The sequence below is a fragment of the Mastigoproctus giganteus genome, chromosome 5 (genome assembly GCF_048544385.1).
Source record: "Mastigoproctus giganteus isolate SK-2022 chromosome 5, ASM4854438v1, whole genome shotgun sequence".
NCBI lineage: Eukaryota > Metazoa > Arthropoda > Arachnida > Uropygi > Thelyphonidae > Mastigoproctus > Mastigoproctus giganteus.
The window spans coordinates 193,989,050-194,006,816 of NC_143579.1; the positions used below are offsets into that span (position 1 = coordinate 193,989,050).

General features: G+C 37.5%; 1 protein-coding gene across 1 annotated transcript in view; it reads left to right on the forward strand.

Moving 5' to 3' along the window:
- The window catches only part of LOC150085960 (dynein axonemal heavy chain 8-like), a 1,559,705-nt gene that overhangs the window by 1,253,558 nt on the left and 288,380 nt on the right, over nucleotides 1–17,767 (forward strand). Inside the window, exons 74-75 of the mRNA XM_090374756.1 lie at nucleotides 10,290–10,428; nucleotides 17,477–17,591. Coding sequence (XP_090230882.1) covers nucleotides 10,290–10,428; nucleotides 17,477–17,591 — 254 coding nt within the window. The remainder of the gene's footprint in view (nucleotides 1–10,289; nucleotides 10,429–17,476; nucleotides 17,592–17,767) is intronic.

Sequence of the window (17,767 nt, forward strand, 5' to 3'; positions counted from 1 at the left end):
ATGGAGAAAAAAATTGTGAAATACAAAGTTGAAAACAAAGTTAGTTATTAGGAAGCAAGAAAATTAATTGCACCCAGTATACCTAACCGTACATATGCCAATATTGCAAAAAAAATATCAAACAATAGCCACTCAAACTGGTGTTATCGTTCCATCTAATATATCAATCTCCAACTGGGCTCGAGCTGTCCTCTCTCAGCAACAGTCTAATGCCCTGAAGCACTTGAACCAAGCAAGTAATACACCTCTTATGATAACAGTAAAATCTTCTCCTCTGCCAGTAATTGCTACTACTTCAAATAAACCTAGTTCAACTTCGAAAAAGATTTTTCAGGACACATCAATAGATGCAAAGTACTCATCCAAACAGGAAGATCCGATTCTGGAAATATTTGTAGAAGAAGAAGAAGATATGGACACCGATCACCCCTACCTTTCCAAGAGAGACAAACCAAAGCCAGAATGCCATAAGACAGCCACATTAGGTAGAGCTTCTTCTAAATTCAAATAATGCCTTTTATTTTACGGTGTAATTGTAGAGGCTTTCATGGCAACATTAACGACATTCAGTACTTAATTAGATGCTACTCTCCGTTGGGGGCCCCGAGTGCCAAGCATAGTGATTCGAGCAACCTTTCAGCAAATTTTCTAGCGTGCCAATTATTATAAAGAGCTTATTTTTTGTGTGAGTTTCTGCAATCTCCTTAAACTCCTACTGCATATATTAATAACATTTAGCACATTAAAACTTACTAATACAGAAAGGAAAGTCACCTTTCTTTATATTAATCATTTATTAACCCTTTTTTTACCACTTGGTCACTAGTGGCACCGCTCCTGCCTCCACGTGGCGGGCTGGAAACCTGGGAGGAAAAGTTCTCACTCCCAGGGCAAAAAGGAGCAAACAGCATGGATTCTGACAACAAAGTCACAAAATCCTCTAACATGGCCCAACTCAAGAACGTGAAGAAATTTGTACAAACATGGCCAAAAGGCAAAAAATACATATGAGATACATGCTTCAAAGTATCTCATCATTCATTCTACAGGCGAACAGTTCACTGGAAAATTATTCCCTTTCCTGATACAAAAATGTCTGGGAAGCACAGCTGGAACTCCAAAAGCAGTAAAAAGATTAAAATCAGGCGACCTACTAATTGAGACAACCAATATACAACAGTCAGAGCAACTAAATGAAAACGTCCACTTTTGGCAGAATCCCAGTATCAATTACACCCCATAATACTTTAAACACCTCGAAAGGAGTAATCTCTGAATGGGATCTCTTCACTATAACAAAAGAAAAAATATTACAAGAAATGAAAACCCAAGGAGTCATTCATGTTAAAAGAATAACGGTCAAAAAAGAAGGAATAATCATCCAGACCAGAAATATCATTTTAACTTTCAACACTCCAAGTCCATCACAGCACATGAAAGCAGGATACTTGCTTTGTCAAATCCGACCCTACATACCAAATCCTATTCGATGCTTTAAATGTCAAAAATACGGACATTCACAAGCAACATGTGAATGTTGCTTGTGAATACACACCAGTCAAGAATGCACAACCGAGCACCTAAATACCCAAACTGTAGTGGAAGCCACACTGCCTACTCTTGAGAATGCGAAAGATGGAAACAGGAAATGAAAATCCAAAAATACAAAACAGAACACAAATTTACATACCAGGAAGCCAGAAAGATGATACAACCAGCCAACACAAGGAAACCTACTTAAGCACAGATAGCTCAAGTAGTACAAATAACCCAGAACCAACAAACAACAGGATCACAAACCGAAGTCACAATCGTTGTCGGATTGGTCACGCAAATGGCTCATGCCCCCCAAAACAGCAGAAACGAGAACAGGCGGCAAACACCCCTATCTCAGTTCCACCAACAATAATTTCACTGCTGCAGGGAAAAACTAAAGAAGATACCTCCATAATAATGCACCATGCTGCTGAACAAATGGACACATCAGGAAAAACACAAGAAGAGCCCGTTCTAGAAATATTTGCCAAGGAAGATATGGACACTGGAAAGCCATATTTCCCTAAAAAAGACAAACCATGGACAGAAAAATTTAAAACAGTAACGAGAAAACAACCAGAAAACTCATCTAAAACAAAATAATGAGTGGTACCTTTATTCAATGGAATTGCCGAGGTTTCCGTAAGAATGTTGACGATGTTCGTGATTTAATTTCTCAATATCACCCGATATGTTTCTGCTTACAAGAAATGTATCTAAAACCTGACGATACAATCTTAATCAAGAATTATACTATACATAGACGAGACTGAATAAATAATTCTGTAGCCCACGGAGGAGTAGCAATCCTTGTCAGTTCTCACATACATCCAGTCTAAGCAGTCCACCTACAAAACACTCTTGAGGCAGTAGCAGTACGTATAGCAACAAGTAGTTTAATAACAATAGTATCAATATATTTACCCCCGAACCAAGAAATAAATTACAAAGACTTAGAACTAATAGATCAACTATCCCCTCTCTACTATACAATGGGGGAATCTAAATGGACATCACCCTTTATGGGGAAATACTGATTTTGATAAAAGAGGACGTCAAATAGAAAAAGTATTAGATGCCAAAAATCTAATCCTCCTGAATTGTGGAAAACACATATTTTCACCTTCCAACAGGAACCAGCTGAGCGATAGACCTTACTTTATGCTCCCCAGCATTATATCCTGTTTTAGAATGGACAGTTCATGAAGAACCATTACACAGTGACCACTACCCCATTATTGTCACTTTAACAAAAGACACCAATGTCAATCCAGACGAAAAAACCCAAATGGAAATTTCACAAAGCAGACTGGGAAAAATTCAAAAATTTAGCAGTAATCGAACAACAGAGAGTCCGACAACTAACCATTGACCAAGCAGTACAATATGTAATGAATCAAATTAGCCACGCAGCAGAACAATCAATACCAAAAACGTCTACCGAACTTCCTCTATTCCCAAAGCCTTGGTGGAATGAGGAATGTACCAGCAAAACGAGATAGAAACAGAGCATGGAATATTTTTCGCAAAAGTCCTACCACAGACAATCTAATACATTTTAAAAAAAATGAGAGCAAAAGCAAGATATGTCAAACGGGCATGCAAGAAAGCCTCCTGGATACATTTCGCCTCAACCATAAAACTGCAAATACTAAAACAGTTTGAGATAAAATAAGAAAAATGAACAATAGATACCAAAATTTAGTACATCCAATTATCAATTGATAAGACATCGCTGATCCAAAAGAAATAACAAATGCTTTAGGTGAAACATTCGCCAAAATATCTGCCACCACATCCTATTCACCGGAATTCCAGAAATATAAAAATCATCAAGAAAAATACAACTTAAAATTCTCCACAAAATATGTAGAACAATATAACCATCCACTAACCATAACAGAACTCCATAAGGTACTGTCACAAACAAAACAAAGTGCAGAAGGTCCAGATGGCATCAATTATATAATGATAAGGAAACTCAGTGAAGAATCTTTACAATCTATACTTCTTTTATACAACAGAATTTATATGGAACAAGAGTTTCCTAACATGTGGCATCACGCAATTGTCCTCGCTTTCCCAAAATCTGGCAGAGATCCTACTAATCTAAACAGCTACTATCCAGTAGCACTTACCAGCTACCTAGGAAAGTTAATGGAAAAGATTATAAATTCAAGACTCATGTGGTACCTAGAAAACCATAACCTTTTGTGCCCAGTGCAGTGTGGCTTCAGGAAACATAGATCAAACTTGGACCTCTTGATTAAAATAGAAAACAACATAAGAAATGCTTTCATTAGAAAACAACATTTAGTCAAGATATGCTTCGATATCGAAAAGGCATATGATACAGCCTGGCACTATGGCATTCTCCGGGACATATATAACTTAAGGCTAAGAGGACATCTCCCTGTTTTCATCCAGAACTTTTTACAGCATCAAACTTTCCAAGTACAAATACAAACTACACACTCAAAGGTCTTCCTACAAGGAGGAGTACCACAGGGATCGGTCCTCAGTGCCACCTTGTTTGCAATAAAAATAAACTATATAACCCAACAGATACCATCCTCCATAAATACAGCTCCTTACGTAGATGATTTCAGTATCTCTTTCCAATCCCAAAACATGAGAACAATAGAACGCCAGTTACAAGGTGCAATAAACAAGGTCAGCAACTGGGCTCAGGAAAATGGTTTCACGATCTCCACACAAAAAACTATAGGTGTGCACTTCTGTAGGAAAAGAAACCTTCATTTAGATCCAGAATTAAAACTTAATGGACAGTTAATAACAATCAAACCAACCATAAAATTTCTTGGACTTATTCTTGATAAAAAAACTAACTTTTTTGGAAAATATGAAACAACTAAGAACAAACTGCCTCAAGAAACTAAACATTTTGAGAGTCTTATCTGCAACGACCTGGGGTGCAGATAGAGTTACTCTGTTGTGATTATACAGAGCCCTCATAAGACGGTTCGAGCCCATCACCATCAAATACGGAGGATGTAGAAAGGTCGGGGAATGACCACCGCATATTCCCGGAGCAATATGGCCTTAGTTGCTAATGCTCCTAAAAACCAAATAACAACAACAAACAAACAAACCCGTCATAAGATTTCGACTAGACTATGGAGCCCCCATGTATCAGCCAAACTGAGTGCCCTGAGGTGGCTTGATCCAGTGCACCACAGTGCTTTACGAACAGCATTAGGAGCATATCGCACCTCACCAGTCCACAGCCTATGTGCAGAGGCTCATGAACCACCACAACAACTCCAGAGACAAAACTTGCTGTTATACTACGCCGCAAAGATAAAATCAATACCTGACCACCCGACGTGGACAATCCTACGAACCAAGTTTGGAAAACTTATATAGAGCACTTCCAAATGCTAAAAAACCAGCAGGCATATATTTAAGAGACCTAATCCAGCAACGTAATTTAGATCTCAATCAGATAGCAATTTCTCCTAAAATTCCATATTAAAACATTGGGATACCATTCAAACGATATGCAATCTCCATATGCATAAATGAAACAAGGATTCCCTACCTAAACAAAATTTCCAACAATTACATGCAGCCTACAGAGACCAACATTGTAATTCTACCCTGATATACACAGATGGTTCCAAAACAGAAACCAAAGTAGGAATAGCAGCCAAATTCCCCAATACCATCATTTCGAAACTACTTCCAACTGAGTGCAGCATTTATACAGCAGAACTGGAGGCTATACAACTAGCCATGAACCATATATGGCTAACCAACATCGCCAACAGTATAATATTTACAGATTCGTTCAATGCTCTGCAAGCCTTAAAGGATAACACCATAGATACCCATCCGACCGTATGTAAAATACATAACACGCTATCAAAACTAGCAAAGCGAAAGCAAAACATAAGTTTCTGCTGGGTTCCCGGACATGTAGGAATAGATGGCAAAGAACAGGCAGACCAAGCAGCAAAACAAGCAGAAAGCTCTATCAAGAATACCATAAAAATACCATACATGGAAAATAAAATTACAATTCGAAATAGTGGCGAAAAACAGTGGCAACAAAAATGGCAGGAATAGGCTGGTAACAAATTACAGATAAAACCATTGTTACAATGGAAAACCAGTACAAGAACCAACAGACAAGAAGAAGTTATCCTTAGCAGATTAAGAATAAGACACACCAATGTTACCCACTCCTATCTGCTCCGAGCCGAATCTCCGCCTCAGTGCTCACACAGTGCAAATGGTCCAACATATTCTACTCGACTGCCCTAACTTTACACAAGAACATCAGATTACCTTTAAATGTTTAAAAGGAACGGACACATTTTCATTACGAACAATATTGTCAGATAAATCCAATATATCCGAAGTCTTCCAGTTTTTGAAACGCATAAACTACTACAATTTGATATAAAAATCATAACAAAAGACACCATTGAATAAGCCATAAATCATAAGTTTGGCGCATTATAGCAATAGAAGCTGATGTAGCAGTAAAATATCCAATCCAACCAACCACCTCCGTTGGGTTTCTGTCCGCAGGAAACCTATTTAACTCCTAAAATTTCTGTTTCCATAAAAAACTACTACATCTGATTCTGCTCATGGTGGTGTAGCTATTTTGATTAACTCAAAGATCCTTGCTAGCCAGATCATTCTCCAAACCCAAATTTAAGCCGTTGCTGTGTGTTTAATTACTCAGATTGCATTTACAGTAGTCTCTCTCTCTCTCTCTCTCTCTCTCTCTCCCTCCCCCCCACCCACCAAATTATACCTACTCTTATAATGACCTTGAAGAATTTTTAATACAGCTACCCTCCCCTCTTTGTTTGCTAGGGGATTTCAATTGCCACCATCCTTTATGGGGCTCCTCTAAATTAGATAGACAAGGCCGACTGATCGAAACTCTACTAGACAAAACAAAACCTCACCATTCTTAATATTGGTGCACACACCCATATACAGTTATCTACTGGATAGACTTTTCCAGGGAACAAATTGACCTCTCAATTTGTTCCCCGATACTGTTTCCAGTCATTCAATGGTTCACTCTGGATGATCCCATGGTCAGTGACCATTTTCCAATTGTTTGTAACCTGCTCACAACCACCATTAAACGAACCCTGCAGGAAATGGAAATTTTCTAAAGTCAATTGGGCCAAATTTCAGTCAGCAATCACTCTGGACAAAAATACTATTCAACTACAGCCTATAGATAAAGTAACTGATTATATCACATCCCGTCTTTTAGTTGCAACTAAATACTCAATTCCATTATCAAATCCCCCAAACCCGAAAGCACTTCAGCTACTGGTGGAATGAAGAGTGCATGAAAGCAAAGAAGGAAAAAAATAAAGCATTCAATTTATTCCGTCGATCTCCAACCACAGCTAATCTAATTAGCTACAAGAAGCTAATGACAAAAGCGTGGTTCAATCAAAGGTAAGCCAAGAAAGATTCTTGGACTCAGTTTGCATGTACTATCAATAGAAATACTGACTCCAGATTAAGATGGAAGAAAATTAGGCAGCTTTCTGGGAAGTTTCCAATCATCCCTTCCCTAATTCTTTCCTGCAATGGGCAAGAACTGTCTGCTCCTCTAGATATAGCGAATGCCCAAGTCTCAGCTGCATCAAACTACACTCCCAATTTCCAAAAAATTAAGACTGCCACTGAACCAAAACCATCAACTTCAGAACTTCACTATCACTTCCGTATAATCAGCCTCTTCAATATTGTGAACTTTTACAATCCATCAGAACAATGCAAAACAGTGCCGCTGGGCCAGATGGCATTTATTATGTCATGCTGCAGCATCTGGATGACAAAAACTTACGACTGCTGCTAGTCTTCTTTAACCAGATCTTCCTGGAAAATATTTATCCAACCTCTTGGCACCATGCTACAGTTTTGGCCTTTTTGAAACCTGGAAAAGATTCCTCCAGTCCTAATAGTTACAGGCCAATCTCTCTGTCAAGTTGGCTTGGTAAAATTCTTGAAAAAATTATCCACAGTTGACTCACTTGGATCATTGAAACTCAACATCTACTGAGTAATTGTCAACATGGCTTTTGCAAAAGCAGGTCCTCCTTAGATCTGATGATTAAGTCTGGATCTGAAATTCACAATGCCTTTATGAAAAACGAACACCTTGTTATGGTCTCCATCGATATAGAGAAGGCATTTGATACTACCTGACGGTATGGCATTCTCAGTGACGTTCATAATCTTGGTCTACAAGGCAATCTGCCTATATTTATTAGGAACTTCCTCCAGAGCCACTCTTTCCAGGTTTGATACCAAAACTTCTTTTCTTCTACATTCTCGCAGGAAGAAGGAGTACCACAGTGGTCGGTATTCAGTGCAAACATATTTTCTCTTAGAATTGATTCCATTACAAAAGAACTACCAAATACTGTGGAGGCCTATCTTTATGCTGACGATCTTTTTATTTCTTGCCATTTTCAGAACATGAGATCTGTTGAGCGGCAATTGCAGATGTCCCTCAATAAAGTACAAAAGGGGGTTGAGTTCAATGGATATCGTCTTTCCCATCAGAAAACATCAGAAAAGTAAATTGCATATAGACCCTGAACATCCAATATCAAATTTCACCATTCCAATTGCTAACAATATCAGATTCTTGGGATTGATCCTTCACAGCAAGTTAAACTTCTTTGAGCACATTAAAGTAAAATGTACTACCCATCTGAAAAAGCTGAACGTGCTAAGAGCTTTATCTGCCTTGTCTTGGGGAGCAGATAGTACAACTTTGCTGCTCTTATAGGGCACTGATTAGATCCCATTTGGATTATAGTGCCCCAGTTTATGATTCTGCCCGAAAAGGTGTATTACACCAGCTCGATCCTGTGCAACACAATGCGCTGCGGATTGGTCTTGGTTTTTTTTTTTCTTTTTTTTATGTGAACCCCAAACACGAGAGGTATTAGAACCTATATAAGAATCTCCAACCTATAGTCTATATATTGAAGCCCATGAGCACCCTCTGTACCTCCACAGAAAAAGTTAATATTTAAATATGCAGTCAAAATACAAAATTGTTTTCTGCACCTCATTCAACCATATCTATTTAATCCACCATTTCACAATCTCTATAGAAATAAACCAAATAAGATACAACCAGAAGGCCTACGGCTCCTTGAAATGTCACAAAATTGAAATGTTCCTCTCCGCAGTAGGCAGTAGATAAAGAATTATTCTCACCCACCATGGACTCCTTTCCTCAACCGACCTGTGATACTTATTTTCTCCAATGGGGAAAGAATCGTCTATCAACTCTGAATGTGCAATTACTCCATGCTAGTCATATTCAAAACTATTTTGACTTCTTGCCAATATATACCGATGGTTCCAAATCTCATTCAACAGTTGGAGCAGCAGCAGCAGTGTTTCCCTCTGCTATCATATCAGCTTCTCTTCCACCCGAGTACAGCAACTTTTCAGCAGAACTATTTGCAGTACAATTAACTCTAGAAAATTTAACTCTTCATCCATCGACTCTCTCAGCTCAGTTAGAGCAATGCAGAATCCCTCTAATAAGGATCACCCTGTTTTAAATCAAATTAGGAATTTTCTGTTGAAAATTGAAGATCGTCAGCATTGAGTGAACTTTCGCAGGATCCCAGCACATTCAGGCATTAAAGGGAATGAACTGGCTGATATTTCTGCTAAAAATCCGTCAACTTTAGTCTTAACCTCTGTCTTCATTCCAGCTTCTGATTATAATATCATAATTCAAACAGCATACCATGCACAGTGGACAGAGCTATGGTATAAACAAACAAATAATAAACTTTTCCAGTTGAAACAGGATCCAAAATTTTGGCACTCATGCAATCAGACAGTTTGGCGAGAAGTGGTACTCGCATGGATTAGAATAGGGCATACTCAACTGACTCACCTACATCTACTCACAGGCAATGATCCTCCTCAGTGCCCACACTGCTTGAACATCTAACAGTCAAACATATTTTGGTTGACTGTCAACACTATCAACAACATCGAACTTCGATATTTCATTCTCTGGCTAACTCCGAGAATGGATAATATTAAATCATATCATTGGTGAAGATGCAAATATTAATGAACTTTTCTGTTATTTGAAACAAATAGGAATGTATGAACAACTGTGATTAGTTTTTGAGATGAAATGAAATTGAACTGGCTTCGTATTAAATTTTTTTTTTTTTTCAACATTCCTATGAATAGGCACACTATAGCCACAGCAGCTTGTGCACCATTAAACACACACACACACACACACACACACACACACACACACACACACACACACACACACACACACACACACACACACACACACACACACACCTTTCTATCAAGCAATATGGCCTTAGTTGCTAATGCTCCTAAAAACCAAATAACAATAAATAACAAACCTTTCTATCACAACTACTTCTGGGTGAATACAAATCTTTTTTTGACCCCCCCCTGTATATGCAATGCAATTTCATAAACATTAAGATTCATTAATAAAAATTAAGAGGAAAAAAACATGCTCATAGATAATTATAAGTTTAAAACTCTTCATTTCTGCATTGTATTTTGTTTTGGTAATGCTCACTTTATTGTACAGTGTTTTGTTTTGGTAATTGATGACATTGTAGCTCATAATAAAATAGGACTTTGATAAGCCGGTTTAAAAATTTATAATAATAAAAAGCCACAATTAATTACATTTTATTTTTAATAAATAGGGTTCTTTAGTTGAAGATGAGTCTCTCATTCAGACATTAGCTGTAACCAAAGAAACTGCAGCAGATGTGAAAAAACAGTTAGTTGAAGCTGCTGAAACAGATATTATGATAACTGCTGCTAGAGAAGAATACAGGCCAGGTAATTTTAATGAGTTTTGCCTGAAATGACTATATACTGTTGTTTTATGATGTCGATTACTCATTCTCCATTTCTTTTTTGACTTATAACTTCTAATTTAACATCCAAACTATAACTTTTGTGGTCTTATTTTTTTTTTTTTTTTCATGATGTTTTATCATCAGCACTCCACTTTGAATGCACTCACTTAACGTAAAAATTATTGAAAATATCAGACGTGTCTACTACAAGCAACAGCAAACGAGAAACTGACTGTAGGTAGAGGGAGTCGAGTCAACAGTATGCTTGCAAGAAGAGTGGGACAGAAATAGTCTAAGTTTGTAGTGGGATGCTTCATTGAAGTTGAAACAAAGTACAAAGATACTATTATATTTTTTGTTTTTGAATTTTTTTATGTATTATTTGCAGTCTCATAACTGCAGGGACTCGAATGATGAATACTCGGATACCGGGGATCCCTGTATCTATATATAAATAAACTAATACCTGCAACATTTTTCTTGGATAGATGTCACATTTGTATTTCATGCATGTTTTTTTTTTTTTTTTTTTTTTTTTGGTTGTTTTTTTTTCTGTTTATTTAAATATAAGGTTTATTTAGTTAATGGGATGACTAGTCATTATCTTTTTCTGAAAGGATGTTCAGTTTATTTATTTCTTTTTCTGAAAGGATGTTCAGTGTTACTGGAATGTTTCATAAGGGATAAAGATTTATTGACATATATGATGTATGCCAGGACAGCCAGGAAAAGAAGGAATTGGAGTTGAGCACCTCGTCAAAAATCACATGGATTTAAGATGATTTCCATGAGATAGAGAATATCAGAGTAACGGCGAACAAGTCTACTGTGATATTAGCATTAGCATTCGCACATGGTGCAAGAAAGCAAGCTTACGTCAGTCTAAAAAAAAAACACACACACCCTTCTCATTTCACCCATCCACTCGCTTCAAATGTTTGTCTAGTTCTGCCTTGAATCTGTTTAAGCTATCAACTTCTACGACAGATGTAAGTTTGTTCCAACAATCAACCACCCGCTGGCTAAAGGCAAACTTTCGCACGTCTTTCCTCAATTTGAATTTATGCCTTCTCAGGCAATTATTCTGAGCAAGAGAAAGAATCTCATCAGCATTGAGCATGCTCAAACCATTCAAGTCTTTATACACCTCAATCAGATCACCTCGCAGGTGCCTACTATCCACACACTGTAATTTGCAAAATTGAAGCCTTTCTTCTTAAGAGCAACCCTTTGTTCATTCACTAATCTTGCTGCCTTTCTCTGTACTCGTACCAACAGCTCTACATCCTTCTTAAAATAAGCCCTCCAGACCTCTATACAATATTCAAGGTGTGGCCTGACCATTGCCTTATACAAGGGGATAATCACCTCCTTATCCCTGCTAGAAAAATTCCTGTATATCATTGACAAGACACCATGAGCTACTCTTGCAGACCATCTGCACTGCTCAAAAAACTTCATATCTACCTGCACAATTACCCTCAGCTCCTTTTCACTCTCTACCACTGTCAGTGTAGTACCACACAGTAGATACGTTACTCTGGGGTTACTGCTTCCCATATGCAGTACTTTACATTTCTAGATCCTGTTGCAGCTTTTCTAGAAAATTTTCTAGACCTAGAAAAGTTACAGCTCAACTTTGCTAGATCCTGTTTCAGCAGCATACTGTCATAAGTATCATTAACAATCCTGCCAACCTTCGTATCATCTGCAAACTTGAACATTAAGCCTGATATGCCATCATCAATATCATTAATGAATACAGAAAACAACAATGGACTCTGGACTCTCTGGGGGACTGACTCCACTAATAACATTAGTCCACAAAGAGCAGTGTCCATTGATTACCACTCTCTGTCTTCTCGCACTTAACCATCCCTTTATCCATAGCAGATATTTACCTCCAATGCCACACTACTCCAATTTGTGCAGCAGTCTTCGACGTGCAACAGTGTCAAAAGCCTTTCTAAGATCCAAACATATGATGTCAAAATTATTCTTTGCATTCAGTTCCTTTGTGACTACATCATAGTATGCAATCAAATTGGTCAGACAAATCCTCCCCTTAACAAATCCATGCTGTATCCGAGCTATAACTGAATTCTTGTTTAGATGATCCTGCAATACTTCTTTAACCAGTGCCTCCAATAATTTCCATGGAACAGAAGTTAAACTAACAGGTCTGTAATTACCTGTGTCTGCCTTTGATCCGCACATTTCCAGTCCATGGGTACCTCCCCTAAGTCCAAGGAAGCTGTCATAATTATGGCTAAGGGTTTTCTTACTTCCTTTGCTGCCTCCTTTAATATAACTGGATAGATTTCATCATCTCCAGGTGCCTTTCTTATGTTTATCTTCAACAATTTCTCCTCCACTTTACTCTCAGTAAGATTATCTAGCTTAGTGACAGAGTTTAATACACCTCTGGCATTCCCCTCCCTAAATAACTCCTGTGTGAATGTAGATGCAAAATATTCATTTAGTTTGATAGCTACCTGAGAAGGATCCTCAACAGTCGAACCATCGATATCAAGAGGACCAATCTGATTCATCCCCTTCCTTCTAGAGTTTACATAAATAAAGAACTCTTTACTGTTTTTCTTTGCATCCTTTGCCTGCCAAACTTTGACTTGATTACAGACCAGCTTATATCTATCATAAGCTTCTATATCACCTGTTAATTTATATGTATCCCATGCATTTTTCTTATCTGCCACAAGTCTAATTAGTTCATCTGACGGCGCCTCCGTAGCCAGGTGGGCAGGAGCCACAGTGCATAGCATACGCTTCTTGATTACAACGGGGTTTGACCCCGTGACCACCAAATACAGAGGATGCGGAAAGGTCAGGGAATGACCATCACATATCCCCGGAGCAATATGGCCTTAGTTGCTAATGCTCCAAAAAAAATTTTAAAAAATAAATAAAAAAACAAACCAACCAAACCAGTTCATCTGACATCCATTTACGCCTAAATCTTGAACAATATTTCTTAGTTGGTATGAAAAGCCAAAATTATTTCTTTGAATGCTTCTCATTTTGAATTTGCTGTTGGTCCCACCATATAGAATTTAAACACTGTCTCAGACCACCGTAGTCACCTCTACGAAAGCGAAAACACTTCCGTTTACCCCTGATGGTACTTACCACTTTGAGTAAATCCCACTTCAGCACACTGTGATCACTGCCACCTAGTGGTTCCTTTATCTGCAGATTCTTAATACATGAAGAATCACTACTGATAATCAGATCAAGAGTATTACTTCCTCTAGTTGCCTCCCATACATGCTGCTGTAGAAAACAATCCTCCAAAAAATCCACAAAAGCCTTGCTAGTGTGCCCACAAATTACCATTAATCTCTGGGAAATTAAAATCCCCCATTATAAGACACTCTGATTTATTGGCCCACTATTTCTCTGCACAATTGCTCATTATACTCATCAGATTCATATAACGCACACCTACTCTCATTTTTCCTTTCCCAGTGCTTATGTCACACCAAACAGATTCAACATTGCATTGTCCACCAACATCAGTTGGATGCACTTCCTAAGATTTTGTGTTTCTTAACTAACAGCATAACCCTTCCTCCCTTCCTGTACTGTCTATCCTCTCTGTACGCATTGTACCCTCCAAATTCCAATTCTGCACTGCATATGTCTGTGACACCACGCCTCTGATATCCCAACGGTATCTGCCTTTGATATCTTAACTAGCACTTCAAGCTCATCAAATTTATTAACTATACTCCTAGCATTGGTGTACATGCAAGGATACATGCACCTGTTTCTATTGCTAGTTACCCTAACACAGCCCATGTGTTTATTTGTTCCACTATGACTTCCAGCAGTCCTGGACATTCCCATTGCCTTGCTTTCCAGGCTGCTGCTCATTTCAATAGAAGCAGTGCAAGAATCACTTTGACCTCTGCCAGCAGCTAATTTAAGTCTATTAGTCCATGTATCCTCTCAAGCTTGCAGTCCTCCAATCCACCTAACTCTGCCTCGATAACATCAGCAAATATTCTTGCACCCTTTCTATTTAAGTGTATCCCATCCCTGTAGAAGCAGTCTCTGCTGTTAACAAACACGGATCAGGCTGAAAGAATTTCTACCCCTTGAGCCTTGCACAATCTCTCCAGTGCCGAATTTATTGACAAGGCTCTCATCATATACATATACTCTCTTCTCATATCTGGGTAGAATTGCAGACACTTTCAAATTCAACCCTAACACTCAGCTTTTTTTCAACATTGACCTGTACTTGTTAAGTTATTCTGCTGGTCTCCTACTCTTAATATCATTAGTGCCAACGTGTAGAACAATATCACTCCTTCTGCTCTACAACGTCATCAGCCTTTGCCCCTGGCAGATATACCCTGTCCTGTTCCACCTTCCTTTTTGCACAATATACTCCTCACCGACAACAACTAGTTCCTTTGGGACCAGCACATTCTGCCTTGGGAGTCACCGCTGTGTTGCATGATGTTCAATTGCAAGCTCTGGCATTGATGTGGGCTGCTGAGAGCTTGATGGGCCCCTCAATTTAAATCCTCTGAGGGCATCCACCCTGTCCAAGCTCTCATATAGGCCCATAACAACGCTGAGTTGGCGCCTGATTTCCTCACAATCCTTACCTCGTGCACACACAGAGACATTCCCCTTGGCAATATCATGTCAAGATTGTTCCTGATTGTTCCATAAACATCAAACAAGCAGTGCATTTCAAAAGGCTGTGATTCAGATGACAACCGCCCCTTCAGTTCTCCCCTGAGAACTGAAGGGAATCAATGGACGCTGCTCTTCGTAGACTAATGTTATTAGTGGGTACCCCAGGGTTCAGTGTTGGGTCCACTGTTGTTTTGTATATTTATTGATGAAGGTATATGAGGCTTATTATCCAAGTTTGCAGGTGATACTAAGGTTATTAGGGTTGTTAATGATTCTGAGGTACTACAACAGAATCTAGAAAAGTTGGACACATGGGCTGAGAAGTGACAACTGAAGTTTAACATTGACTAATGCAGAGTACTGCATATGGGTAGAAATAATGCCAAAGAATTTGTGCTTTATATTTTTATTTTTATAGCCTCTGGATAATGTTTGTCGATTTCCGTTTATTAGAATTGCCATTTATTTGAATCAAAATTCAGTTTGCAAACACGATCACTATAACTTCCACTTACTGTATATATATTTATATGTATAGATCTTAATCTCATTTAATTTCAGGTAATCTGCTTTTACCTTGCAGGCATTTTCAATTTTTTCCGTTGTAATTACACTTGACAGGTCAGCACCCCTACCCAATACACTAATAAAATACATTTGTCTATATTTTATTATGGTTGCTGGGTATTTCTACAATAACTATTAGTGCCCCAGATCCATAACCTAGTTTAATAATTTATTACTTTTTCTTGCTTTCTTAGATGTTCAGTAATGTCATTATATCCTATTAATTTTATCAATATTATGTATTTATATATATATAAATATATTTATTTTATGTAAATGCTATGTAATATCATTAAAAGTCAATGTCTGGCTGTTTAGCTTTGTATGAATAATTTCATACAAATTATTATATATATATATGCTATTAAGAATACAAATGGAATATCTGTGCCCACCTAAAAGTGGTAGCTTTGTTGACTGAAGTGTAAGGTAGATACAATAAATACTGCTACTTTTATTCAAGTGGGATAGCCAAATGAAGGATTGCCACTACAAGGTAAAAAAATGGCCAGGCCATTCAGAAACTACACCAGGCCAGAAAAATGTAGCACATCTCCTTTGGTGGATAAGTCAAAAATTTGTTTACCTCCACTACACATCAAGCCAGGTTTGATAAAAAATATTTGTGAAAGCAATGAACAAAAAAGGAGAAGGATTTTCCCATATGAGGCAAAAGTTTTCTCGAATCAGTGAGGTCAAGATAAAAGAGGGAATTTTTGTGGGTCCTCAAATCAAACTGCTATTCCAATATGAGGTATTCACTAAAAAAATTGAATGCTACAGAAATAAGAGCCTGGAAGGCATCCCCAGGGGCTCACATCTGGTGAGTATGGGCTTTGCACACCTTGGCACATTGAATGATGATATCCAGCCAAATGTGCCAAGCACACTTGGCTGGATATCATCATTCTTTGCTTTCTTGGTGATTTCCTTCCACTTTTGTCTCTCTCTCTCTCTCTCTCTCAGGGTAACTCGGTAATTTTTTTTTTTTTTTTTTGTTGGTGCAGCATAAGCCTCAGGCTTCCTGCACCATACAGCTAATAATAATAATAATAAAAATGTCTGCTTGAACTTTTTAGACAATGAGAAATCACAAAATTACAGTGAAATTGTAGATGAGCTAATTTTAGCATACAGAGAGTTGAGAAGGAACATGTCATTAAATCTTCATTTCCTACATTCCTATTTAGACTTTTTTCCTGAAAATGGGAGTGGTCTCCAATGAGCACGGTAAAACGTTTCACCAAGATATTTCTCAAATGGAAAAACGTTACCACTGAAAATTGAGTCCAAATACGTTGGTAGACTACTGTCGGAATCTCGTATGAGAGACATCAATGGAAGACTATAAAAGGCAAAATAAGTGTTTCATTATGAGATAAACATTTTTGTAAATAGATAGACCCATTGTTCAATATTTAGTGCTGTATGTAACATTTTTCCTAAAATATATTAAATCTTGATTTTTTATTAGAAACATAGTTTTTGACTTTAATCTCTTCTCCTTTAAAATTGGTAGGTGTTATGGCAATATGGTTGCCATATTTGAATTCAGCAATTCCAAATCTACAAGAATCACCCTGAAGTTTAACAGGGAGAGGAAAAATTATTTTTTTTTTTTACTGACCAATGTAATCAATCATATTAAATGAAACTTGACAATCATCATCAAACATGAGTTTCTCAATAATAAATCTATAATAATTTGCTTATAAATATTGCACCTTGTTAGTATAAATTAAAATCGAATTTTAATAATTACATTTGATTTTTTATTTTTTTTTTTCTAGTGGCAACCCGAGGAAGTATTTTGTATTTTCTGATTTGTGATATGAGTATGGTTAATGAAATGTACCAGACATCTTTGGTTCAATTTCTTGGAATCTTTGACATATCAATGCAGAGGTTGGTACATAGAGTGATAGATACTGAAAATATATATACATTGTCTACTAAAAGCACCTGGTCACCATATATTTAGTCATTCTCACTAACTGTTACTGATTAATTATGGAATAGTGACTAAAGATATTTCTCTTCATATAAAGAGCAAAATGTTTTGATGAAAAATAAATTGGTAT